The sequence below is a fragment of the Chiloscyllium punctatum genome, chromosome 11, assembly GCF_047496795.1.
Source record: "Chiloscyllium punctatum isolate Juve2018m chromosome 11, sChiPun1.3, whole genome shotgun sequence".
NCBI lineage: Eukaryota > Metazoa > Chordata > Chondrichthyes > Orectolobiformes > Hemiscylliidae > Chiloscyllium > Chiloscyllium punctatum.
The window spans coordinates 88,512,305-88,539,680 of NC_092749.1; the positions used below are offsets into that span (position 1 = coordinate 88,512,305).

At 41.0% G+C, this 27,376-nt stretch overlaps 1 protein-coding gene across 4 annotated transcripts in view; it reads right to left on the reverse strand.

Moving 5' to 3' along the window:
- prkn (parkin RBR E3 ubiquitin protein ligase) overlaps positions 1-27,376 on the reverse strand; it is a 1,117,394-nt gene that overhangs the window by 527,085 nt on the left and 562,933 nt on the right. For 3 of the 4 annotated variants that reach the window (XM_072581208.1, XM_072581207.1, XM_072581205.1), the window contains exon 5: positions 9,250-9,333. The exons of the other annotated variant lie outside the window; for it this stretch is intronic. In XM_072581208.1, coding sequence (XP_072437309.1) covers positions 9,250-9,333 — 84 coding nt within the window. The remainder of the gene's footprint in view (positions 1-9,249; positions 9,334-27,376) is intronic. 4 annotated transcript variants of the gene reach the window in all.

Here is a 27,376-nt window from a genome sequence, read left to right on the forward strand (position 1 = left end):
AGTTAATAGAAGTGCTGCATTGGAGAATGCAGCAGTTAGTGATGATTGACTATTAACTACCAGGTTTTGTTTAGATTTTAAAGCATGTAAATTAACTCTGATTGGTTAGAGTTGCTCTGAGAATTAACTGGCAGATGGATATTACATATTTTGTTGAATTGAAAGAGGTATAATGCATGCACATTTCTTTTTTTTCTACAAAGAACAGTTTCCTTTGTATAAAGATAGGTAAAGGTTAATTTGCATAGACTAACCAGTTCTTGGGCTGCTCTCTCATTAGAAAGAGACAACTGAGGGTGAGTTTAATCTGAGGGTCACCATGTCTCACATAAAGGATGAGGATGAGAAGCTGGAACCCTCAGACAGAGCAAGAATTGAACCCATGCTGCTGGCTTCATTTTGTATTGCAAACCAGCCATCAAGCCTACTGAAATAACTGATGCCTTCATACCTGCCATCACATCAGATAGTCTGAATTATGTGAAGAATTACACTGACGAAATTTAGGATTATCAGTCATGTATGCAGTGTAATACATATGTGTGTACTGGGAGTTCATATATTAATACACAGGGTCCTATCTTTTGCACATAGAAATAATGTGCATATTTAAACTCAACAAAATAGATGACAACCATTCACAGGATTATTTCTCAAAGCAATGCTCTAACCAATCAGAGTCGACCTTGTTGGTTTTATATTTAAATAAAGTTTGGCAAGTAACAGTCAATCATCATTGATTGCTGCAATCTCTCCCGACACCAATCAAAGCCCACTTGCAAACCAAGTCGTATAAATGTTGGTTTCCCCTTACTTGTTATTCTTGTGAATAGTCCTGATAAGCATAAGATCAAAAGCTTTGACAATTTTTTTTTACCAAATGACTATTACTGCTCTTCCTTGACCAATTAAAAGTTTATAACATGCAAATATCCATCTTATGCTGTCCCATGCACCCAAGTGAGCCACAAGGTTGAATACGGTAGATCTGATGTCACGAAGGTGGCCATATTCCAAGAGTTACTGCTTCTGGTGAAGTGAAGATAATGTTTACTTCAAAACATTGACAACTTTTGAAAATTACACAGTTACTGTTTTGAATCTGTTACATATGCCATGGAAAGTTGAGACTAACTAATTACACTCATTCTTACTTTCCAACAGTACCAAGAGAACCTTGTTACTTCACAATATACAATGTAGACTGAATTTATCATTGCCTCTGCTCAGAGAGAAATAACACCACCAAGAGAATTGGACGTCAAACATAAGAACCAATTAAAATTCTCATTATTAGGGGTACATTTTTAAATGGGTGGTAGTTTTAATTCTTTGTGTAGGCACTCTAATTTAGAGTGCACAGTCTATGTGGTTTTGAGGAATATTTGCTAATAACACATTCAGTCACTTCAAAATTCCCTTTTACACTACACGCTGAACTATCATACTACATGAGAACAGAGTAACCAAAATCAACAGCTTTGGATAATATGTGCGGTCCCCCTGTATAAATTAATTGGGTTAAAGGCACATCACTCATATCTGTTCAAAGTTAAAAAAATTACAAAACAGCTGTAATAAGAAATCATATATGACACAGGCACTCTCTGAGTAATGATCTTTTAATAGAAATTAAAATCAAGGGAATTTTGTTTTTGCTTTAGAGGTGTCTGGGGAGTAGCCTAATGTAAAAAATACAAATTATGAATGGTTTGAACCAAACATCCCCTCTTACTGCCTCTGTTTACTGAAAATGCTGCAATAACAGGGAATAAAAGTGACATGGCTAGCTTCTGGCATCAGGTATGAATGCAGCCTTTGCAGCTTCTTCATCATTGTTGTCAAACTATAGCACTGCTTGACCGTAGTAAATACATCAGTGCTGACATTTTAAATCATAAAGATTTAATTCAAAAGAAGCAAAGCAAAGATTATCTCATCAATAACTGAAACATTTGCAGTTGGTTCAAGCTCAGGCAACTCTTCATAGTTTTTTGTCATGTTTTTACATTTTCCAAATAGCAGTTACAGTTTTTGAAACATCTCTTTGAGTTCATGATTTTACATCAATTATAATACTGTGCTAAATTGCTTGGGATGTGTCAACTGTATCACTCGATAAGAAGAGAAAGGCAATTTACATTGGCATATTCAAATATTGTTCCTTTATTCATATCAATGTAGAAAACGTAGAATTTTATTTATTTGACACATAGCATTATTGCACAATAAATTTGACTCCTTCTACCAGGTGACCTTCCAGGAGTCTATCAAACATAACCAGAGAATATATAGAATGCAGGCTGTACACAATCTGCCTACCTATCATTCTACCTTGAAGCAGTTTGTTCTGATCAGGAGAGGAGGTGTGAACTCTCTCTTTATTTTACCTCAATAGGGTATATTATTTGAAAAGGATATAATTTACTATTTAGTGACGACTTAAATGATTATGCACTGTGATCACAGAAGCTTCAATAAGACAGATTTTATTGAATTTAACATAGAAATAGGGTGGCTTTATCATACTTTAACAGACTTGCAAAAAATAACAAAAAGCACACTGACTTTTGCACACACAAAGTTCACATACCACATAAATGTAGATTACATGGAAAGGGAGATTGACCAAATTCAAGAGAATACAGCCCACAGTTTGGTGACTTGTCTGACTTCAGCATGAATTCAACAATCATAGAGTCATACAGCACAGAAACAGACCATTTGGTCCAGCCAATCCATGCCAACCATAATCCCAAATTAAACTAGTCCCACCTGCCTGCGCTTGACTCATATCCCTCCAAACATTTCTTAATGGTATACTTATATAAATGTCTTTTAAACACTGTAACTGTGGCTGCATCCATCCTCTGGAAGTTCTTTCCCGGCATAGCCACTCTCTGTGTAAACAAATTGCCCCTCTCACCTTAAAAAAATCTTGAAATGCCCCACTTTGGGAAAAGACACCTGCCATTCATCTAATCTATACTCCTCATGATTTTATAAACCTCTATAAGGTCACCCCTCAACCTTCGAGAAGAAAGTGAGGACTGTAGATGCTGGAGATCAGAGCTGAAAATGTGTTGCTGGAAAAGCGCAGCAGGTCAGGCAGCATCCAAGGAACAGGAGAATCGACGTTTCGGGCATAAGTCCTTCTTCAGGAATGGTCCCAGCCACTCCAGCCTCTCCTTATAACTCAAACCCTCCATCCCCAGCAACATTCTGGGTAAATCTGAGGTGAACCCTCTCCAGTTTAATAATATCCCCTTCCTACAGCAGGGCAAACAGAACTTGACTCAGAACTCCAGAAGAGGCCTCTTGAATCTTGAATCCTGTAGACCTCTACATAACATCCCAACTCCTATACTCAAAGGTCTGAGCAATGAAGGCAAGCGTGCTAAACGCCTTCTTAACCATCCTATCTATACATGATGCAAACTTCAAGGAATCATGCATCTGAATCCCTAGGTCTCTCTTTTCTACAACACTACCGAACTACTTTTAATTATGTAAGTCCTCCCCTTGTTTGTTTTACCAAAATTGAATACCTTGCATTTATCCAACTTAAACTCCATCTGCCATGTTTCAGCCCATTGACCCAATTGATCAAGATCTCTTTGTAAGCTTAGATAACCTTCTTCATGGTTCATTATGCCACCAATCTTGGTGTCATCTGCAAAACTGACATCCATGCCTTTTATATTCTCATCTAAATCATTTATATAGAAATGACAAACAAAAGTGGATTCAGCACTGATGCCTGTGGAACACCATTGGTCACAGGCCTTCCATCCAAAAAAAACCCTCCACCATCACTCTGTCTCGTTGATGGTTTGAATTAATGGTTGATGGTTTGTTGATGACTGGGTTGGTGGTGCATCTGGAGACAGTAATGTTGGACTAGATTCTTTTAGGAAACCTCTGGATGCTGCAAGGCATCCATGGATCATCACCGACAGCAAGCAGGGCTCAAATTTCACCAGCTGGTTTTCTCTTTAAGCTCCTTGTCCTCAGCTTGAATGAGAAAATGGGCACTAAAAACACTCATAAGGTTGGTTTGTCATGTGGCCTTGCTACTCAAACTGCGAGAGAGATTCCAAAAACAGCCTTGTCCAAATGTTCCAAAGAATCCTTGATTGGCTGATGTCTGTAAGTTGTCTTAGCCAGGGGTCCATTGTGTGAACAATGAGTCATAATGGCCTTTATCCAACAGTTGAATATCTTCGGCGATTGCCTTAATGCCTTATTAAAATGATAGGAATGGGAGGTATTTCTATAAAGCCTGCGTTGGTGACCAGCACGGTTAATAAGTTTTATCTTAAAGGAGTAAAACAAAAATAAGAACAAAAATGTAAGAAGAATCTTGTGCCACAGTGGTACTGTCCCTACCTCTCAACTAGAAGGCCCCAGTTCAAATTCTACCTGCTACAGAGATGTATCATAACATGTCTGAACAGGTTGGTTAAAAAAATAAAATGTAAGTTTAATTGTATAACTTTTTTATCCAGAAAAGCACTTATACTGCAGTGCTTGTAGAATTCTCATAACATGGGAGAACAGACCTTAAAAACACATGGTTTCAGAATATCTGGTCCACAAAATGTTGTATTTAATAATAAATATGTGTGACTTTACTCTGTAGAAGAGTGCATTGCACATAATGGAGTATAATTCTTTGATAGATGCATGACTTCTATCCTGCTAGATCAGTCTGACCAGCAGCTCTTGGTTTAATATTTCATCTGAAAGATGGCACCTCTGGTGGTGCAGTCAAGTCACCATAGTCTTACAGACCTTGGGGCTGCTCTCTCGTTAGAGAGAGATGACAGGTGATGGTTTAACCTGAGGGTCACCACACCTCAGACAATGGAAGAGGTTGAAAAGGAGAGTTCTTCACAGTAACCTCAGCTGGTGCGGGAATTGAACCCAACTGTTGATGTTTCTCTACGAGCCTACAAAAACCTGAACAAAGCAGATATGGGTAATTGATATCTCATTGTGCAGGTACAGGCTGGGAAGTTCTGCTGGGCTGGATGGTGTGGAGGTAGGCCTTCCTTTTTCAGCAGAACCAGCAGTGAGGCGATGTTACTACTCTGTACCAGCCTGGTCTAAGGACCTGGGTCAGAGTAGTCTCAGCCATCTGGAGGAATGGCCACCACTGCAGGAAGAAGGTAAATATTCTTCCACACTCTGCCAGTGTATGTGCCACCATATTTTCTTTGATACTTGACACTCGCTCTCTGTCTGCTACTGTACCCACCTCCCACTAAGACTTATGTCCTAACACACTGATTATTGCTTGCAACTCCTTTTCTCGGTCACTGTTGCTCACCCTCACTCTCAACATCACTAACCCTGCATGCCATCTGCACTACCTACTTACTTGCTTGGCACACATCCCCACATGGATGGAAAGTAACAGATGTGCCACTCACTTTCACCTTCTAAAGGATCTAACTATTTCATTCTAAAAAAAAAATGGCCCCAACAAGGCAAAAATAGTTGAGATAGGGGACTGTGCTCAATGATACCACAATACATAAGAAATATGATCCTGGTAGCACTGGCTAAGGAGGCAAAACACACAAAGAGAAGGTAAGGTAATGTAAGGTAGGAATGCTGTATGCATCCAGGTCAGTTTAGAGTGACTGAGAGCTGTGAAAGCAAAAGAAGAGCCCGGAGATGCAGCCTGGTCCACTCCAAGAGCTGGATTCATCTCACTGACTTCACAGTGTCCTTGCTGCAGAATCACAATGATGTACCATTGTAGTGTAGGAGAATGTTGTAAGTGTATCACAGATGTGCCACGTAGATTCATTGAGGCTGACACGTATCAGATGCCAATGTCCATGGACATGGGGTGCCTGTGGTTGGCGCACATGGAACATATCCTGGGATGTTGGTGCCCAGTGTCCAACACTGAGGTCCTTTGGAGCAAGTTGTGAGCTGAAGTCATCAGGTATCTGCTTTGATTTTTGCTTTGAGATTTCTTCATGACTAATTTGTTTGGTGTGTTTGATAAGATAGGGGGCTTTGCATTTATGAGGTGAGCTTTACCATTAACAAGGCATTTAACAAACAAATCTCCAATCTCCAATAAGAAACAATTTAACCACTGCAACTTGACATGCAATGGGTTATCATTACTGGAATTCTCACTATCAACATCCTGGGGGTTGCCATTAATCAGAAACTTAACTGGACCTGCCATATAACAGCAGGCTACAACAGCAGGTCACAGGCGAAGAATATTACAGCAAGTAACTCACCTCTGCAAAGCCTGTCCACCATCTACAATACACCAGTCAAGAGTATGATGAAATAATCTCCACTTGCCTGGATGGTGCAGCTCCATTAATACTCACGAAGCTTGTCACCATCCAGGACAGAGCAGCCTGCGTGATTGGCACCACATACACAGCATTCAATCCCACCGCCACCAGTGCTCATTAATAGTAGTGTACTAGCTATAAGATCGTTTGACAGCACCTTCCCAGTACACAAACACTTTTCATTTTGAAGGACAATGGCAGCAGATATATGGATCACCAGAACCTGCAAGTTTCCCTCCATGCCATTCGCCATCTTGACTTGGAAATATATCGCCGTTCCTTCACTGTCGCTGGGTCAAAATACTGGAATTCCCTTCTTAAGAGCATTGTGGATTAATCTACAATATGTGGGCTGCAATGATGTAGGAAGGCAGCTCACCATCATTTTCTGAAGTGCAACTAGGTATGAGCAATAAATGCTGGCCAGCCAGCGATGCCTATGTCCTACAAATAAAAAGATAAAGCCCCCTTAATTGGCAACTTGCTGCTTTCTAGTAAGAAACTTGCCATGCCAATTGTCATAGACAAAAAAAACTGCAAATGCTGGAATCCAAAGTAGACAGGCAGGAGGCTGGAAGAACACAGCAAGCCAGGCAGCATCAGGAGTTGCAGAAGTCGACGTTTTGGGCGTAACCCTTCCTCAGGAGTGGGGGTGTGTATGGGGGGAGCTGCAGATAAAGGAGGTTTTGGGGGCAGGGTGGTGAAATGGGGCTAAGTGAAGACAGGGTACGACCTAGTTGGTCAATGGGAGGAATGAATCCGATTGGTGGCAGGGAGCAGTGGAAGGGAGGGGAGGGACTTGGAAGGGAGTCGGGGGATGGGGAGGGAATTATTTGAAGTTGGAGAACTTAATGTTGAGCCTGACGGGCTGTAGGGTACCCAAGTGGAAGATAAGGTGTTGTTCCTCCAAAAGGAGCTGTAGTTTGTTTTGGCAATGGAGGAGGCCAAAGATGGTCAATACAGAAAGGGAATGGTTGGGGGAATTGAAATGGGTGGTGACTGGGAGGTCCTGTCGGCCTCTGTGGACGCGGCTGCCATGCTCAATGAGGTGTTTCCTAAGTTTATGCTCGGTCTTCCCAATGTAGGGAAGATGGCATGAGATACCCCCAACCTTGAAATAGTCTTTGCTGAATTCTTGTGAGATTATGCTAAAAGACACACCACAATCCAGGTCATTTAGACCTCTGTAAGATTCTATCCATGCTGTCTGTAACCCTCTGCCATTCAATTGCATGTAAAAGCAAATTCATGCAAGTTTTCTGGATTCCAGGGATAAACCTTTACAACCTTTAAAGGAGGAAAGGAGGTAAGGCACTGGTGAAATTATGGGAGCCATATTGAATTGACTTCCCCAACTATGTCCAGCCATCAGTGAATTTTATTGATAGCAGGAGCGGTATTGGATTGTCCCAAGGAGATGGGAAATGCATTTCCATGGACAAGAACCCATTTAGGGGTCACTTGATTGTGCCGGCAGTAAAACTGACACTCAAAATGTGAAGAGGCCACCAGATAAATGCCATGACCTCCCACAAAAAACTAGAGGGGAAAGTAATTCAAAGCAAAGAGGGTTAGGCATGGCACCGTCGTACCCACACCCACCCAAAACCCAACTCTCCTCCACTCCTAAAGTTGCTTCCCCTCCAGCTGGAATTTTTAAAACTTCCTGCCTTCTCCATACAGCACAGCCCCTGCCCAATTAAGTAGCAGTCAAAGTTCCTGGTTTCATTGCTGAGCTCCTAGCTTTCTCTTAGGCCAGCAGATCATGGGAATGTGATACCATCCTTGGACTGGGATGGCAGCTTTGACAGCAGCCAGTTAATTCAGAGGGAAAACCCATAGGTTATCTGTGAACACAGACGATATGCATTTCCTGTGGTCTGGATTAGCTAGTAGCCTTTTTCCCTCTGAAACAGAAAATTGGGGTAAGGAAAGTGTAGCATGCAATTTTTGGCAATTTAAGTTATCTATCATATTTATGCTTCATGACCCACCGACTGCTGGTCTGGCAAGGCCTCAATTTTAAAATTCATGTGTTTTCTTTGAGCACTTCCATGGCCATTCCTTTCCAATCTTTGTAATCTTGTAGTTGGGGAAATCAATTCAATGGGGTAGCATGGTGGCTCAGAGGCTAGTACTGCTGCCTCACAGCGCCAGGGACCTCGGTTCGTTTCCAGCCTTGGGTGCCTGTCTGTGTGGAGTTTGCACATTCTCCCCGTGTCTGCGTGGGTTTCCTCCAGGTGCTCCGGTTACCTCCCACAATCCAAAGATGTGCAGGTTAGGTAAATTCCCCCTCGTGTTCGGGGATCTGTGGGTTAGGTGAATTAGTCAGGGGTAAATGTGGGATAATGGGGGAGGAAATGGGTCTGGGTGGGATACTCTTCGGAGGGTCATTGTGGACCTGTTGGGCTGAAGGGCCTGTTTCCACACAGTAGGGATTCTACGAATTCTGTAGCTCCACATGCCTCTGAGACCTCTGCACCCATCCAGTTATGTACTTTTGTACATCCTGATTTCATTCTTTTATCTAGGGCGGCCATGCCGAACTCCTTCAGCCCTAAGTTCTGGAATTCCTTCCTTAAATTCTCCAGCTCTCTACTTCTGACTCCTCCTTCATCATTTCTTGAAACTCACCTCTTTGACCAAGCTTTTGGCCATCTACCCTATATTTCCTTCTGTGACTTGATGTCAAGTTTTATTTGTTATTGGCTCTGTTATTTGTCTTGAAATATTTCAAAACATGGAAATCAGCAGATAAATGTAATTTGACACTATTTTGGGAATCAGGATACAGAAGAGAGAGGAAATTGGCTTTTCTTATTTTCAAAAAATGTTTTTCATCATTCTAAACATTATTTTTGTTAGGGTAGGTGATCATCTCATATATTTGGTGCATAGAAATGAGAAATGCACTTACTGCAACAGTTCCATTGCAGTCTTCTGCTTGACACACACCTGTCATCCTACTCCTTTCCAGAACATCCCCCCAGCAAGATGGGTCCTACAGAGAAGCAGAAACGTTTTCACAATTTTCTCAATATTTCAGAGTGTGTGGTAAAGTAAGTCAAAGTTCTCTGACAACAAGATCAAAACATTAGGGACACATTCAATCTTAAACATTACTATTTCTAACAAAAACAGAAGTTGCTGGAAAAGCTCAGCAGATCTGGCAGCATCTGTGAAGAGAAAACAGAGTTAATGTTTCAGGTCAGGTGACCCTTCCTGATTTGTTTCTGATTTACAGCAAAAATGTGCGGTATTGCCCAGAAGAAAAAACACTCAGTCGCTAATCTGCTTTTGAAAAACCTATGGTGTTAAGCACTTAGACCTTTAAAGAATTATTAACAGGGGGATAATGAAGTTTTGAATGCAGAATGTGGATCCTTTTTAGTGTAGACACAGAATTTTCATGGGAAATTGAACTCTAAGGTTTTCATGCAAGGTCAAAACTTGAAGCCTTGACTATTGAATCACTCATTTTGTTGTTATATTGGTGACAGTGCAATGGTTGTGCTATGTGCATTTTTTTTGACCCAACCTACATTTATTGAAGCACTCAAAGTGCTCCAAAAAGATTTACATTATTGGAGTTGCATATTTGCTGGAAGCTGCAAGTCTAAATGGTTTGGCAATTTTGGGTTGGCTTCAATTCCATCAAACATTTTCCATGATTTTATCTTCGAGTGTGTGTTGTCACTTCTACTTTCTCAATTACAGAAAGGACATTTATTTTATGACCAGATCACAATTATCACAAACAATTATGTCTGTGAGCAGGCCAGTTTGTGTGTAGTAAAGTTCATTAATATTGGTATATGAATCTATGCTTTGATATTGTTGGCTGAAGAACTAATTTAGGACAGGGCATCCTTTTCTTCTCTGATTGAGCACAAAAGCTCCTGTCTTAATGCCCTAAACAATAAATGCATCATGAAAAATCTAACACTTTTTCTCACTACTATATTGAAATGACAACCTCAATTTTATTTCAAGGTCTTGATAAGGCTTGAACCCAATGCCTTATGGTCTTAGAAACAACAAAACTGAGTTGACATTGTACTAATTGAATGTAAGATATAAATAGAGAAACCAGAATCAATGTTATGAGGAAATATCAAGTCAAAATATTTCAGTGAGCATGCAAAGGTCACGTTTGACAGTACCAGAAAATGATTATATCATGACCTTTGATGTTGACAGTGTCATTGATTGACATCTTGACAAGGTTTTGCCAAGTCTAAAAGCAGGGCTAAAGCCAGGGAAGGAAACCGACTCTCTTAATATGGCTAACTCTTGTTAGTTGCACAAACGAAAAACAAAATGAGTTGAACATTGGAAGAAATATGAAGATCAAAGTGTTTTCAAACTGGAGAAAAAGGTTCAGGGAGATGAAGTACAACATTGTGACTTCTCTAAAGTCTTAATGACTAACTTTCTTCATTGATATTCTGTAGTTTATTCGTAGATGTTACTAGCTACCAATCATATTAAATGAAGGATGTGGAGCATATCAGCTTAACCACAGTACTGCAAATGTTTATCATTTTGAATTAGTGTTGCACAGATTTCAATAATTGACAGCCATAAAGTTGCACATTTTACTGCCAGGGTTTGCCTATTAGGCCAGTGGGCATGAAATGAAGGATGGTAGTGGAGGCCTACTATGGGTTTCCACATGCACACTGACCACTGTTTACTTGCTGTGTGGTGAATGATGCATTGCTGAGTTAGAATGGCTTACAGAGGTATGATTTCTTGTGTGTGCCCCAAGACTTCCAATGGATTTTATCATGATACCAGTCAACCAAATTTGGTCAATACACATGTAGGTAACATCTGTATTTGCCATTCCTGAAACAAGGTTGGTGTTTTCTAGGACTATATAAATTACCACTTTACAAGTTAGAGGTGAAGTGTTTAGGTTTACTTTTGGTAAGTTAGGGTTTGTGGAAGCACTATTTTGAATTGCTTAAGAAACTTGCAGATATTTGTTTCACACAGTCAGCAAGGCAAAAACAGTGCCTTGCAAAGGTGTGGGTGCAGCACTACCTCACCTGCAACGTAACATGAAGACGAAGAGAAATAGAACAGGAACTTTGTGAGGGGTGAGAAGAAACAGGATTCTTCATAGAAGGTTCTAGCAACGCGGGCCTTTTGGGAGCCTTATTTCTGCTTAATTACAAGTCTGACCAATATCAGAAGAGGCTCCACTTTAATAAAGAGGTCACCATCGAGTGTGTTACCTCTTTCGCACTGACCCGAAGCCAGAGTGCGGACAGCCCTAGTAGTGGCCATGAAGGTCACTGCCATGTAAAAATTTCTACATTAGTGATACCTTCCTAAAGGGAACAGCATATACTATAATACCAGGCCATTTTTACACATATAAGAGAGGTCACAGAGGCACTGTATATGGGAGAGAAAGGGGGGACGGGGTTGGATGAGTTTGGGGGTGTCGGCAGGGGCGTGAGAGTGGAAGGGGCCTCATGGGGGCAGGGGCGGGCAGCCAGATCGGATGGTGAGTGGGGGCGGTGTTGGATGGCGTTGGGGGGGGGGGGGGGGTGGGGGCGGACGGGGCGGGGTTGGACAGTGTACAAGGGTGGACGAGGTTGGGGGAGGGGGCTTGTGCACGCTATGCTGCTGCCTAGTCTCCTGAACAGGGAAACGGACATAGCAAGTGCTCGCTGTGTCAATCCCAGTGAACTGATAGGGGGGCAATGAGAGGCTTCAGCAATGCTGCAGGTCCCTTACACACAAGTGTGTATCTGCTCAGAAACAAACCCTGTGAGAGAGAGAGGGAGTAAGGCAGGCAGAGCAAGAAAAAAGGAAACTTCAGGAAGCTCCGAGCCCCAGAGGGGAGCCATTGCATTAATTAACCAAATAATCAATTATCCGAATGAAGTAGTGCCCACCCATCTCATTCAGATAATTGAGGTTCCTCTGTTCATAAACAGTCAATGAGAATTAGATGAACAAATATGGGGAGATTGGGGAGACTTGCAGGAGCAATAGAGTTGTCATAGTAGAGGATATTAATTTTCCTAACTTGACTGGGACTGCCGGAGCATTAAACCTTAGATGGGGGTGGAATTTGTTAAGTATGGTCAGGAAAGTTTCCTCAGCAGTATACAGAAGAACCTCAATTATCCGGCATTCAATTATCCAGTATTCGATTAACCGGACAAAGTACTCCCCACCTGTGTCCTTTGGATAATCGAGGTTCCTCTGTATAGAGGTTCCTACTCAGGAAGGGACAAAATTCAACCTACTCTTGGGAAATATGGCAGGACAGGTGATGGAGGTGACAGTGGGGGAGCACTTTGGGACCTGTGACCATAGCTCTATTAATTTTAAAATAGTTATGGAGTGGGACAAACTGGTCCACAGGTTCAAGTTCTAAATTGGGGCAAGGCAAATTTTGATGGAATTATACAGGAGCTTGTACGAGTTGATTGGAGTAGTTTGTTTGCAGGCAGAGGGACCTCCGGCAAGTGGGAGGCCTTATAAGTGTGATAGCTAGAATTCAAGGTCTACATGTTCCTGTGAGGGTGAAGGGCAAGGTTGGCAGGAGTACGGAATATTTGATGACAAGAGATATTGATGCTTTGACCAGAAAAAAGGAGACATGGCTCAGGTACAGGCAGCCAGGGTCAAGGGAATTCCTGGAGGTATGCAGGGGATATGCAGGAGTTTGCAGGAGTTTGCTGAAGAAGGAAACAGTACAGTGAAAAGGGGGCACAAGATAGCTTTGGCTGAAAAGATTAGGGTGAATCCAAAGTGATTCTTTAAGTATATTAAAGGAAAAAGAATAATAGAGAGAGAACACGACCCCTCAAGGACCAAAGAGGACATGTGTACGTGTGGAACCGCAGGAGATGAGCAAGGTCCTTAATAAATATTTCACCTCTGTGTTTACTACGCTCCAGTATACTCTGGGTAGGCTGCACAGCAGAGTCATCAGCCACATGGTTAGAGGATAGCCTTTGATGTCTCATTTTGGTTTAATGTGGTGGTTCAAATACATATGGCAAAGAGGTCAGCCACAAAATGAAATCATGATAACTGTTGCTAGGATACAGAACATTGACACGCATGATTTACTGCTTACAGTCATGCACCAGCTAGTTCTTGAGACAATATAACTCCTTTCAAGTTTGTTACTCCATGAGTTGATATTCCCACACGTGACATATGAGCAGCCTGCAGCATGGGCAAGCCTGTAATTTGCACAATGCCACAAGCTCCTTAGCCTGTTTGCTCTCTGACGCAAAGAATAAAATGTAGACTGTTCTCTTTGAACAAAAGCGCATCAATTACCTCCCTTATACAAGAGAACAGGAAGCTTGAAAGTGTTCCAAATATCTCTAGCTGTAGCCTTAAGGGTGTATGGCCACAGTCAACACCACAGCCACTGAGAATGAAACACTTTTCATGCTCTGAGTTAGTAATTGTTGCTATCGCACGTGGAAATTTTCAGAAAGCACATTCTCTGTGAGGTGCAGACATCTGACACAATACTCCTTACAGTCATAGAGTCATAGAGATGTACAGCACAGAAACAGACCCTTCAGTCCAACATGTCCATGCTGACCAGATAACCCAATCTAATCTAGTTCCCATCTGCCAGCACCTGGCCCATATCCCTCAAACTCTTCCTATTCATATACCCATCCAGATGCCTTTTAAATGTTGCAATTGTACCAGGCTCCACCACTTCCTCTGGCAGCTCATTCCATACACGTACCACAATCTGTGTGAAAAAGTTGCCCCTTAGGTCTCTTTTATAACTTTCCCCTCTCACCCTAAACCTATGCCCTCTAGTTCTATACTCCTCCACCCCAGGGAAAAGACCTTGTCTATTTACCCTATCCGTGCCCCTCGTGGTTTTATAAACCTCTATAAGGATATCCTTCAGCCTCCGACACTCCAGGGAAAACAGCCCCAGCCTATTCAGCCTCTCCCTATAGCTCAAATCCTCCAACCCTGGCAACATCCTTGTAAATCTTTTCTGAACCCTTTCAGGTTTCACAACATTCTTCCGATTGCAAGCAATATTCCAACAGTGGCCTAACCAATGTCCTGTACAGCTGCAACATGACCTCCCAATTCCTGTACTCAGTACTCTGACCAGTAAAGGAAAGCATACCAAACGCCTTCTTCACTATCCTATCTACCTGCAACTCTACTTTCAAGGAGCTATGAATCTGTACTCCAAGGTCTCTTTGCTCAGCCACACTCCCGAGGACTTGACCATTAAGTGTATAAGTTCTGCTAAGATTTGCTTTCCCAAAATGCAGCAGCTTGCATTCCTTAATGACGTTCAGATAGGAACTCCTTGAGCATACACAGCTTCCTGCAGACAGGCCTTTCTACCCTTTGTCTGTATACCTCTTGTAAAAATTTATCCGAGCCTGTGTGCATTCCCCTTCACAAGCTGTGATCGGAAGCGAATGCATCCTCACATGGTGAAGAGTAATTGGTTTGTGTAGAAACATTGGATGCAGGACCAACTCTGTCATTGTCATACCCTATGAATTTCAGTGACTTTAAGGAACGCTAGAAAGCACCAAAGCCTTATACATCAAAAGCAATATCAAGAGAAAATCAATCAGCCAAATAGCCTGAACGTATTTGATGTTTAAATGGTGCTGGTAATGGTGGTGGTAACCAGAGAAGGTGGTTCTTTCTTCTGCTGAATTGTGTTCAGCCATAAACGTTTAAATAGATGTCATTAGCTGGAGCTCTAGTATGGCCAAGCTGATGTCAAATCAATGTTAAGTGTTTATTGAAGTCTTTCAATTGATTACCATTTCTTCATAAACTACAACTGATGTCCTGCCAAACAAAGCAATCCAGTAGGAGGTGATTTTTTAATCCCTTAGATGAGAGATATTGACAGTTATATCAATTTAAGAGGCCTCTAGGCATTTGAATACATTTGGATTATTACACTAGAGATCCCAAGCAAGGCTTTCGATAGTTTGAAGGTAGTTTGAATACTTATTAGAAAAAATACTCTCATGCATCTCATTGCTTACAAAAACTAATCTATGTCAAGGCCAAATGGCCTTTGTAAGACAGAGGCATATGACAAACCAAATCTAACTTACAATGTAGCATTTAAATTTTGAAACTGAATGAACTTTTTTTTGTAGTTCAAGGCCTGTCAATAAAAGAGTTCTAGCATCATCTGGCAAGCTTTCTCCAAACTGCTCGTAATATGATAACATATTTACGTAAGCAAGGCAAAAAACACTACACAGTACTCTAGACGTGTCCTGTCCTGTCACGGCCTGTTAATGTTAGTATAAGCAGTACTCTTAGTACTAATATCTTTCGCTTTGGTTTTAACTCCACTCTTTAATTTACCATGTTCTCAAATTTAATCCTTTGTCCTGACTATTGACTGGAGAAATAGTGCTTTGGGAGTCAAAGTCTGCATTAGCACAACAGTTGGTAAGACATGCTATGCCCATATGAATCATTCCCTTGACCAACCATTGTAACCAACCCCGATTGTTACTGCCCAGCCTCCCAAGCAGTAGCACAACACACCATAATTGGTGTTTTGATTCTGATATGGCTCTTCTTCAGAAGAGTTCCTGAGTTCTGAAAAAGGGTCATACCACACTGGAAATGTTAACTCTGTTGCTATCTCCACACGTGCTGTGAAACCGGCTGTGTTTCTCCAGCATTATGTGTGCTTGTTGCAGATTTCCAGCAACTGCAGTATTTGCTTTTATACCATAACTGCCAGTGCTTTTGGGTGTTTTACTTCATTGCATCACCTCATGATTGGGCCTGGAATTCGGAAGAGTTCAAAGAGAGAGAGAATTCAACTAAAATTGGTCATACTTAAGAAAGAGACAGTCAAGCATCTTCTACCAAGCTGGTTTACTATTTAGTCAGAGCTATTGACAAAAACGCTGCTCTGCATAAATATCTCAACATTACTGAATCACAATATCTGTTAGTATGAATAGAATATACAGGTTTGGCCTGGAGGTACCATTAAGACTGTTTTTCATTCATAAAAATCTTGTCCAATATGAAAAAATACAAAACCTTTGGTGAAACTGTGAATCCTTCAGCAAGAATTAATTAAAGCTTAAACTGCACAGCGTTTATGTTGAAGCTGCAGCATATTTGTGGTAGCAGATTTTCAAACCTAGGTTCAGTTATAATATAATTAATCATTCTCAGAAGTGTGTTGTGCCATTCACAGTTGAGGAACAACATGATTTTATATGAAATCAAATTTTTATCAAAAATAGCTTTTGAGCTGTCCTTTCACCTCTTCAAGGGAACTCCCATAAAAGAAGGCCAAAAAGCAGATTATTAAATATGACCTCTGTTTCTAAGATAAAATGTAATAAATTCTAGCTGGGAGAATGAGAGGAAAGCATAGGCATTAGTGGAAAAGCTAAATTATTGTCTGCTTGTAATAAATTGAGTGAATCCAATTGGTGTAATTCTTCTCTTTTGAGACATGTGTTCAGCTTCACAAAGCTTGTTTTACTTTAAATTGAGACTCCTGATAAAAGTGTACAATGCAAGCCATCATTGAGGTACAAGCAAACAGGAGAATAGATTGGACATAAGGGTAGCACAGTGGCTCAGTAGTTAGCACTGCTGCCTCACAGTGCCAGGGATCTGGGTTCGAATCCACCCTTGGGTGACTGTGTGGTGTTTGCACATTCTCCCTGTGTCTGCATGGGTTTCTTCCCACAATCCAAAAATGTGGAGGTTAGGTGAATTGGCCATACTAAATTGTCCATGGTGTTCAGGGATGTGTAGGGTAGGTGCATTAGTCAGGGAAAAAATCTAGAACAATGTGGTAGGGGAGTGGTTCTGTGTGGACTTGTTGGGCCAAGTGGCCTGTTTCCACACTGTGGGGTTTCTATGATTCGATGAAATACAGGTGTCAGCTGAGGCTCACTGGTGGCACTGTCAGCACCACTCTTGACTGTCAAACCACTGCAGTCCTGAATGAGTGTTAAACATCACACATTGGCAAGGATATAACAAGAATAGAACACAATTAGTATTGTGACACTTAGGCACTGAGTGTGGCCAAGTATACCAAGGTTTGTCAAGGAGACACAGCATCCTTTGTGGCCACAGAGCTGGAAACACCAACATCTCAGATCATAAGAATTTAGATGATAGAGGGGAAATTGGATCAAACCTTCAGGACATTAAGGGAAAATGCAAATGAGAAAAACTATTTCTATTGACTGGTGAATCTAGGACTTACAACACAGTCTAATAATAAAAATTAGTAAATACCTCTGCACACAAAAGTAGAAATTGGTGGCAAAACTCAGCAGGTCTGGAAGCATCCATGTGAAGAAAGCAGACTTAATATGTTGATTCTTGTGACTCACCAGAACTAATAGCAGCTCGGAAAAAGTGGTGAAGGCGAGGTTGGAGTGAGGAGGGATATGGTGGAAGGGAGAGGTGAGCAATTGGTAGAGATGAAGCCCAGACAGAGATATGAAAGGGTAAACAAGGAGATTATGGATAGCAGGCCAGGACAGAGAAAATAACTGAATAAGCGATAATGAGAGCTGAGAGTGGGCAGAGTGTGGTCTACGCTGAAAGCAAGGCATGTAACATGATAATGAATTGGTTTTGCATATAGGACCGGGTGTGGGGGTGGATAAAAAACATAGAAGGATAGAATCAGGCCCTACACTGAATGAATTCGATGTTGAGTCCCAGAGGCTCGTGTTCCAGTGAGCCTCAGCCCAAGCAGAAAATGTTCTTGTTGCTTATGCTGAGGCTAACTGGAACACGACAACAGGCCTGCAACAGAAATGTTGACATGGGAACATGGTGGAATGTTGAAGTGGAAGGTGACTGGAAGCTCTGGCTCATTTTTACAGACAGAACGTAAGTATTCAGCAAAACAGTCACCTAGTCTGCATTTCAACTCCCCAATGTGGAGGAGATCATGTTGGGAACAGCGAATGCACTCTACTAGACAGAATGAAGTTCAGGTAAATCGTTGCTTCAGCTGTAAGTTATGTGTGGGGCCTTGGATGGTGAGGAGGGAGGAGATAATGGGGCAGGTATTACACATTCTGCGATTGCATGAGAAGATGCCATTAGGGGTGTGAGATGGCGTCAGGGATGGAGGAGGAGTATATCAGGTTGTCCTGGAGGGAACAGTCCCAGAGGAAGGGAAAAATGTGCCTTGTTGTGGCTTCCCATTGGAGGTGACGGATATGGAGGCTAGTGGGCGGTAGGTGAGGACTAGGGGAACCCAATCACTGTTGTAGGAGGGAAAAGAATGGGTAAGGGCAGAAGTGCAGGAGATGGGCTGGTCAGAGCTCAGGGCCCTATAGACCAGAATGGCCAGGAATCCTAGTCAGGGTAAAAATCTAGAACAATGTGGTAGGGGAGTGGTTCTGTGTGGACTTGTTGGGCCAAGTGGCCTGTTTCCACACTGTGGGGTTTCTATGATTCTATGAAATACAGGTGTCAGCTGAGGCTCACTGGTGGCACTGTCAGCACCACTCTTGACTGTCAAACCACTGCAGTCCTGAATAAGTGTTAAACATCACACATTGGCAAGGATATAACAAGAATAGAACACAATTAGTATTGTGACACTTAGGCACTGAGCGTGGTCAAGTATACCAAGGTTTGTCAAGGAGACACAGCATCCTTTGTGGCCACAGAGCTGGATGTTTTTGAGGTCTCCCTCCTGAGAGAGAAGATTACATCATCAGGACGGTTGTGACAGAGATGAAGAAAATGAGAATGGGAATAAAGTTCTTATAGAGAGCACGGTGTGAGGATGTATAGTCAAGGTAACTGTAGGAGTCAGTGGGTTTGCAATGGAACAAACAAAATGTGGAGTCCTGTTACGACATTTCATGACCTATCCTCTCGATGAGCAACCATGCCCCAACATCTCTGGACAGCTATCATCCTAGTTCAATGCAACCTCCTTTGTACTGGCCCAACAAGAAAAGCAGTTCCTACCACTGTTCCTTCTAAGCTGTGTAGCTATGCATGTGTGCGCAATGCTCTGATGCTCCACACATGGCAATTGACTTCAGCTGACTGCAACAATGATTCCCAGATTCAGAAATCACTGCCACGCATGGGTGCAGCTGGTAAGTAAATTAGAAGGAATGCTGGTTTCTAGTACTCTAAATCCACCAGGAAGACTACCTCAATTACTGCACACCTGTTGAGTCACGGCACAGGTTCCAGATCATTAAGGCTTATCTTTAAGGCAATCACATGACATCATAACACATAACACCCGGTGGCCAGCACATTGTTAGTCATTCTCTCTGTGTAATATGGTCAGTGCAGTGTGTTCAGTTTGTCAGCTCTGCATATAAGATGTATAGAACATCAGTAAGCATAAAATCCATTGTGAGCACTGGGACTGTGGTATGAAGCTTGAAGATCCTGATGGTCAGAAACTGATCAAATTGACAATATGGCAAACTGAACTGTGACCTGGTGAACCCAAGAGTTGCTGCATTTGCAGAAATTCTCTGGACTTTGCTGTGGTTGCAGTATTCTTGATTAACTGATTTTGCAAGGAATGTGCTAACGCCTGAAAGGGACCACCTGATTTTTGGACTGGATCCCAAGAACTAAATCAGATTACTTGTATCTGGTTAGGGCATGTGGACAACCTTATAAGGTTATTGTGCAGCTACAAAATTGGGGAGAAAAGGATATAAAGAAACTCTTTGAAGAACTCAGGGCAGCGACAACTCCAGAGACCCACCGTCACCACAAGAAGGAAAGAAGACGATATCAAGATATGAGGCTAATCATTTAGCTTTGGAATTATATGCCCAGTCTCCATTGTTAAATAGTCTTAAGGCTGAGATTGACAAGTTTTTCATCTTTCAGGGAATCAAGAGATATGGGGAGGGGGCAGGAAAGTAGAATTGATGCCCAAAATCAGCCATGATTGTACTGAATGGTGGAACATGCTCGATGGGCCATTTAGTCTCCTCCAGTTAGGTGGACTGGACGTGCTAAATTACCCTTAATGTCCAGGGCATGGTTACAGGAATAGGGTAGGGGAGTCGGTCTGCTAAAAAGCTCTTTGGAAGGTTGCTGTGGACTTGATGGGCCAAATGGCCTGCTTTCACACTTTATGGATTCCATGATTCTATGTTCCTAAACATTGTGTTCGTGTGCAATGTAATTTGGTAGTCATGTAGTTTAATGAGTATGCATAACGTACTAATGTGTTAAATATAGCAGCACGAGGGCTCAGTGGTTAATGCTGCTGCCCCACAGCACCAGGGATCTGGGTTCGATTCTAACCTTGGGGGAACTGTTTGTGTGGAGTTTGCACATTTTTCCCATATCTGTGTGGGTTTCCTCTGGTGATGTGATTTGCTCCCACAGTCCAAATATGTATGGGTTAGGTGGATTGGCCATGGGATAGCGCACGGGGGGTATGCCAGAGCAGAATGCACTTCAGAGGGTCAGTGTGGGCTCAATAGGCTGAATGGCCTTCTTCTACACTATAGAGATTCAATACTAAGATTCTCTATGAAACATATGTACCAGATGCTTGTCAGAAACCATGAACCATCTTTGTCTGCTGTCAACATTTTTCCCAACTTCTATCTTGCCATCAAGAAATTGATATTTTGCCTCCCTCATAACTAAATGCAGCTGTCTGCCTTGATCTCAGCTCTTGAGAGCTTCCCTGGATTTATCCCAAAAGGTGGAAGGAATTTGGAACCCTCTTCCAAAAACTGCAATTGATCAAAGATCAACTGTTAATCTTAAACAGGAAGTAAATGGATTTTTGCGATCTAAAGGTACTAAAGAATAATAGGAAAAGACAAATCTATGATTTTAGTTCTCAGATCAGCCATGATCTAACTGAAAGACAAAACAAGTTCAAGGGCAAAAATGGTCTACTCCTGCCTTTACATTCTTCTTGATTCAATAATATTTTAAAAATAATTAAAATTGAACCCACCTTTAAGACTGCGTTCACATGTAGAAATATGCCATCCTTACCTAATCTGGCCTACATGTGACTCCAGACCCACAGCAATGTGGTTGACTCATAACTCTGCCCTGGGCAATTAGGGTGAGATAATAACTGGTGGCCAGTCGTGGGCATCCATAACTCATGAACAAATAAAAGGAAACCAGAAGGGAATAATCCTGTGAATTTAGAGCAGTCCAATTACATAGAGGGGGCTTAATAGGCATTTGCCCCATATTACCAAATGTAAGGCATACAACACCTGTGTTATCTCGTGACCTGACCCAATTTTAGGTGTCCATGGTTTCAGGTTTAGTTTAGCGTAGCTGGAATTTTTTCCCTACTCACTCCACAATCTGAATGCATGCAATATTTGCAATGTAGTTCATTATTTGAAGGTATAAATTAAGGTAAAGTGTACAATTTAATTGCCGTTACACAGATGTGGTGACAGGCTGAGCGAGATTTGGAACTAAATATCGAAGAATATTTGTCAGTTAGGAGTGAGAAGCAAAAAATAAAAAGGAGGTAGAGCAGTACTCTTAATAAGGGGTGAGATCAGTTCATTGCTGAGAAAAGGTCTTAGATTAAAGGCTCAAAATATAGAATCAATTTGCGTTGAACCAAGAAACAGCAAAGGACAACAAATATTGGTTTAAGTTATTTATAAGTCACCAAACAATAGTGATAATTTCAGGCACAGTATAAATCAGGAAATCAGAGTTGCATGTAATGTGGGAAAAACAATGATAGTGGGTGACTTCAATTTACTTTTAGACAGTATAACTGAAGAAACCTAATCAGCACTGAGGCACTGGAGGATGAATTCCTGGAGTAATTTATGAATAGGTTTCAGGAGCAGTTTGTTGAAGAAAATAACAGTGAAAACATTACTTTAGATTTAAAGAGAAAGGGATAATTAATAGCCTTGCTGGCAAGAGATTTTTGGAATTAGTTACCATAATGTGATAAAATTTTGCATTACATTTGAATATGTATAAAACCATGGTCTTCAATTAGAATAAGGGAAACTATGAAAGTATGAGGAACAAGTTAGCTATGGTAGTTTGAGTTATTACAGTGGTAAACAGGCAGTGGATGGTATTTAAATGGATACTACATTGCCTACAATAGGTACACATTTCTCTAAGGCACCAACACCAAATGGGAGAGATAACTCAAACATGGCTCATAAAAGGAAGTAAAGATTACATTGAATCAAGTGAAGTATGTTGTGCGGTTGCCAGAAAATGTGGTAAAGCTGAGGTTAGAGAGCAATTTAGTATCCAGGAAAGCAGGTCCAAGAAACTGATAAAGGAAAAAGTCAAGAGAATATGAATGCCACTATGTGAAACATAAGTCAGACATAAAAGTTTTTGTTTGTGTATAAGAAACAGAAAAGGTTAGCCAGGATAAATCTGTTTTCATTACAATTAGAGACAAGAGAATTCATATTAGAGAATTGGAAATAACAGGGAAACTAAATTTCTTTGTACCTGTCTTCAGCAGAAGATGCAAAAAAAATTGCAGAAATATTAAGCAATCAAAGAAGTTGTGAAACTGAGGAGCTATCAGAAATTAGGCCATAGTATTTGAAAAGTTAACTGGGGGATTGAAAGAGGTAGCCGTAGAGCTACATATTTTGGAAAGGTTCTTGCAGACTGGAAAGTAGCAAGTGTAACGCTTCTATTTGAGAAAGGAGGGAGAGAGAATGGAGAACTAAAGTTTGATGTCAGGAGTAGGGAAGACGCTAGAATTGATTACAAATGATGTGATAACTGGCCAGGTGACTTTTAAGTCCACCGAAGAAAACTGATGAAATCGCAGCTTAATATCTCATCTGAAAGACTATTGTGTCCCCTGTACCTGTATAAGCTATGCAGACAATTCTCTGCATATGGATTTACTGGGAAAATCAAGGCTCCAACATTTCATCCCATCCACCCATCTCAACATTTTAAGAACAGAGTGTTGTCTTGTTTTCTTAATGTGAATAAAAGCATTCAAATGTATTTGCAGTTGGCCTGATGGTAATTTGATGAGATGAAAAGTTGTCTTTCCCTCAACTAACTCTCTTAGCACTCTGTGGAAAATCAAACTGGTGTGAAATGGCTTTCTGAAGGGAACCTAACACTTCAGGGTTTTAGTGTGCTGATTTACGTTGTCATTTTCAGGTTGATGTGCATCCAAAAATGCTATGATAAATATCTCCTCACTGTCATTAGACATCTCAATGATAGCTTATAAATAGATGATATCACAGAGGATTCAAAGAATGAATTTGTACTTATATACTGTACCAGGCCATTCCAAAGTGCTTCAAAGCCAATGATGTACTGTGGAAGTACTGTCGCTGCTGTGATTTGAAAATGTGAAAGCCATTTTGCACATGACAAGGTGCCATAAGCCTGAATATAATACCCAGCTAATATATATTAATGGTGCTGGTCATGAGGTAAATATTGGTCAGGAGAATGGGGAGAACTAATGCAATGGGATCTCTTATATTCATCTCGTAGGTAGATAGGTGCTGATTTAAATTTTCATCCAAAAGGTTGTACAAATCCTCTGGACACCACTGGAGTGTCAGACTGGACCATCTCTACAAGTTTTTGCTGGGAGAATTGAACCCAAGATCACCCAACTTGGTGTGGAAATGCTCTTATGGAGCTGCAATTTTTAAAAATTCATCCATGGACTGTTGGCATTGCTGACTGGCTGACAACATTTATTATCCATCTCTAGTTTCTCTTTAGAAGGTGATGGTGAGCTACCTTCTTGAATCACTGCAGTCTATTTGATGTAGATAGACCCAAAATGCCATCAAGGAGAGAATTCTAGGATTTTGACTCAGCAACAATGAGGGAGCAACAATATAGTTCCAGGTCAGGATGGTGAGTGGCTTGGATTGGAATTTGCAGGTGGTGATGTTCCTATGTATCTTCTCTCATTGCTCATCTGAACTCTAGTGGTTGTGAGTTTGGAATGTGCTCTCTGCAAGGCTTGTACATCATACACACTGCTGTTACTGTGCATCAGTAGTGGGAGTGAGTATTTTAGGATGTGGTGCCAATCAAGTGGAGAGTTTTGTCCTGGATAGTGTCAAGCTTCTTGAGTGTTGTTGGAGCTTCAGTCATCCAGGCAAGTGGCAAGTACTCCATCACACGCCTGATAGATGGTGGACAGGCTTTGGGGGGTCAGGAGGTGAGTTACTCACTCCAGGATTTCTGACTACTCCATTCAGTTTCTGTGCAATGGTAACCTGGGATGTTCATAGTGGGAGATTCAATAATGGAATGTTACTGAATGTCAAGGGTCAACAGTATGATTCTCTTATTGTGGACATGGTTGTTGTCTAGCATTTGTGTGATGCAAATGTTACTCACCAATTGTCAGCCTAAGTTGGGATATTGTCCCGATCTGTTTTATTTGGGCATGGACTGTTTCAGTATCTAACAAATTATAATGAGGATTGTAAATGGTATTGCGCATTGAACAATCATCAGTGAATATCCCCTCTTCTGACCTAAAGATGGGGAAAAGGATACTGGTGAAGCAGCTGAAGATTGTTGAGCAAGCACACTATCCTGAGGAACTCCTGCAGAGGTGACCCGAAGCTGAGAGTACCTGAGAATGACCTCCAACAATTACAACCATCTTTGTTTATGCTAGGTATACTTCCAACCAGCAGAGAGTTTTCCTCTGATTCAAATAAAGTCCATTTTTGCCTGGACACCTTGATGCCACATTCAGTAAAATACAGCCTTTATGTCAATGGCAGTTTCACCTTCCCTCTGGAGTTTAGCTCTTTTGTCCAAGTTTCAACCAAGGCTCTGATCATGTCAGGAGCTGAGTGACACTGGTGGAACCCAAACTGAGTGTCACTGGGCAGGTTATTGCTAAGCAATTGAAGCATTGTTGGTGACCATTTCCATCATGTTACTGATGATTGAGAGTAGACTGATGAGGTAGTAATTGGTGGGTTGGATTTTTTGTGAGACCATTGCCACTGACCCACACTACAATCTCTAGTCAGGATGTTCAGATCTGTTGGAATGACCTCCTGATGTGGTCAACCTGGAAGAGGATGGACCTCCTTTCAGTGACCTTGGAGGGTTGCATATGGGGTCAGCATCTGCAAATCTTGGTGCTATCTTTGACTTTTTGGCAGGCAATTCTAGGCTTCTGGGTGGCTGGCCTTTAAATATAGCATCAGAATTATTCACCCCAGAAGGTCCTGCCAATGGAAAGAACTTCAGACTTGCTCACCATGCAATTTCCCATGCATCTTGCACAAAATCCCACTTGCACAGATAATGAGCTGAGAAGCACATAGTTGAACGCGATAATTCACATCAGGCAATAATGGATATGACACATTCTAACAAACACAACACAATATATTAATTGTGAAATGGAAAATTCCACCATTATCATTACACCACTGTCTCCCCTGTGGAACTTTATTAGCATCATCATACATTGTAAGGTATTTGATAAGCATGCAGCCAGCTAGCCCAATAGCATAGGTTGTGTTGGACTTGTGTAAATGAAGAGACAGCATATGGTATGATTGCTGCCTGCCCTAATAGGCATATGTAGTTTGTGAACCATGATCCCTGTATCTGAAAATAGTATGTTTATTTAGCTGATCAATACTAATTAAGGTAAATTCTGATCATAACAAATACATATGATAAGGGGGATAAATATGCATTGGCATTTCTTTTACTTAACTTGTAAATTAAAAATTATGTTAAGGTTTCAACAAAGCAATAACAATAATGAATAACATAGCTCTGTTTTGATCCCCACAGCACAGGAGCAGCTGTAAAGTACAACATAAAGAGCTTATTGAAGACATAAAAGATTCATAGTTGGTAATTCATTCATCCAATAATGTTATTCATTGCATTTTTGAAAATCTTAGTGGCAAATGAATCTTCATCCAAAGATATCGTGGATGTTCTCAAAACTTGCATATTAAGTACTTGTTAGGATAGGACTGGTATTGTGAAAATGAATCTTAATTATTTTTATTATTATCAAGAAGATAAATAGATTTTGGCCTATCAATGACTTGTATGATTCTTGGAAGCAAACTTGACACGTAAGTGAGCTAGTTTAAGTTACTTGTTCATCCGTGGATTTTAACAGTATTTATGATTTCTAACAACCTTTGAACATGTAGCTTGACATTTCTTTTTATTTTTAACCACAGTTATTCACAAAAATATTTGTAGTGTATCAGCCATTTATATGTTTATGGTTAACATAAATCACAAAAAGGGTATAGGTGAATAGTGACCCAGGTTCATGCATTCCCTTAAAGTATAAATATTTTAAATAGAGATACATAGTACAAACGTAAATGGATAATGATAAGGATGTACAAGGCAGCGATTTGGCTACAATTAGATTACTGTGTGCAATTATGCATCCCATAACTAAAAGAATGATAGGACCACAGCCATTAGGTGTGTTCAACCTGATGACGCTAGAAACAGTAAACTGTAAATATGAAGAGTCTCCTGTAATACAAGAAGGAAGTACAATTTTCATGAAATACTTTGTGGTTGAAGAACCTCAAAGGTGACCAAAATACAGAATGAAGCGGAAATACTGGTGAAGCCAGCATTTTGTGCAAGACAACATTTTCACAAAGAAGTCAAAGCCAGCTTGAGAAACACCTCTTGTGAAGAGTTGATTGCACTTAAAATGTTTACTAGGACTCACTAAAAAGTGTGCACATTATTTTGGTGGCTAGTTTTCCAACTAAAGCACAGAGACCAGCAGTTTGTAAGTAAACACAGTGTTAATTTTGATTTCAAGCACTATTAAAAGAGTACTCATCATGTCATGTTTACTGCTGCCTATGCCATGTCAAGAGCCTTGAAACACTTTGAAAGGCTTTCTAGGGACAGTTTGTCAAGAATTCTTGAACTAATTTAAAAGATGTTATGCTACTTTGTCTGTTGAACACTTTGGTGTGAATCATCAGGAATGCTTCCTCACAGGCTGCTTGTTTGAGGTTCTCTTGATTTGAACAAGA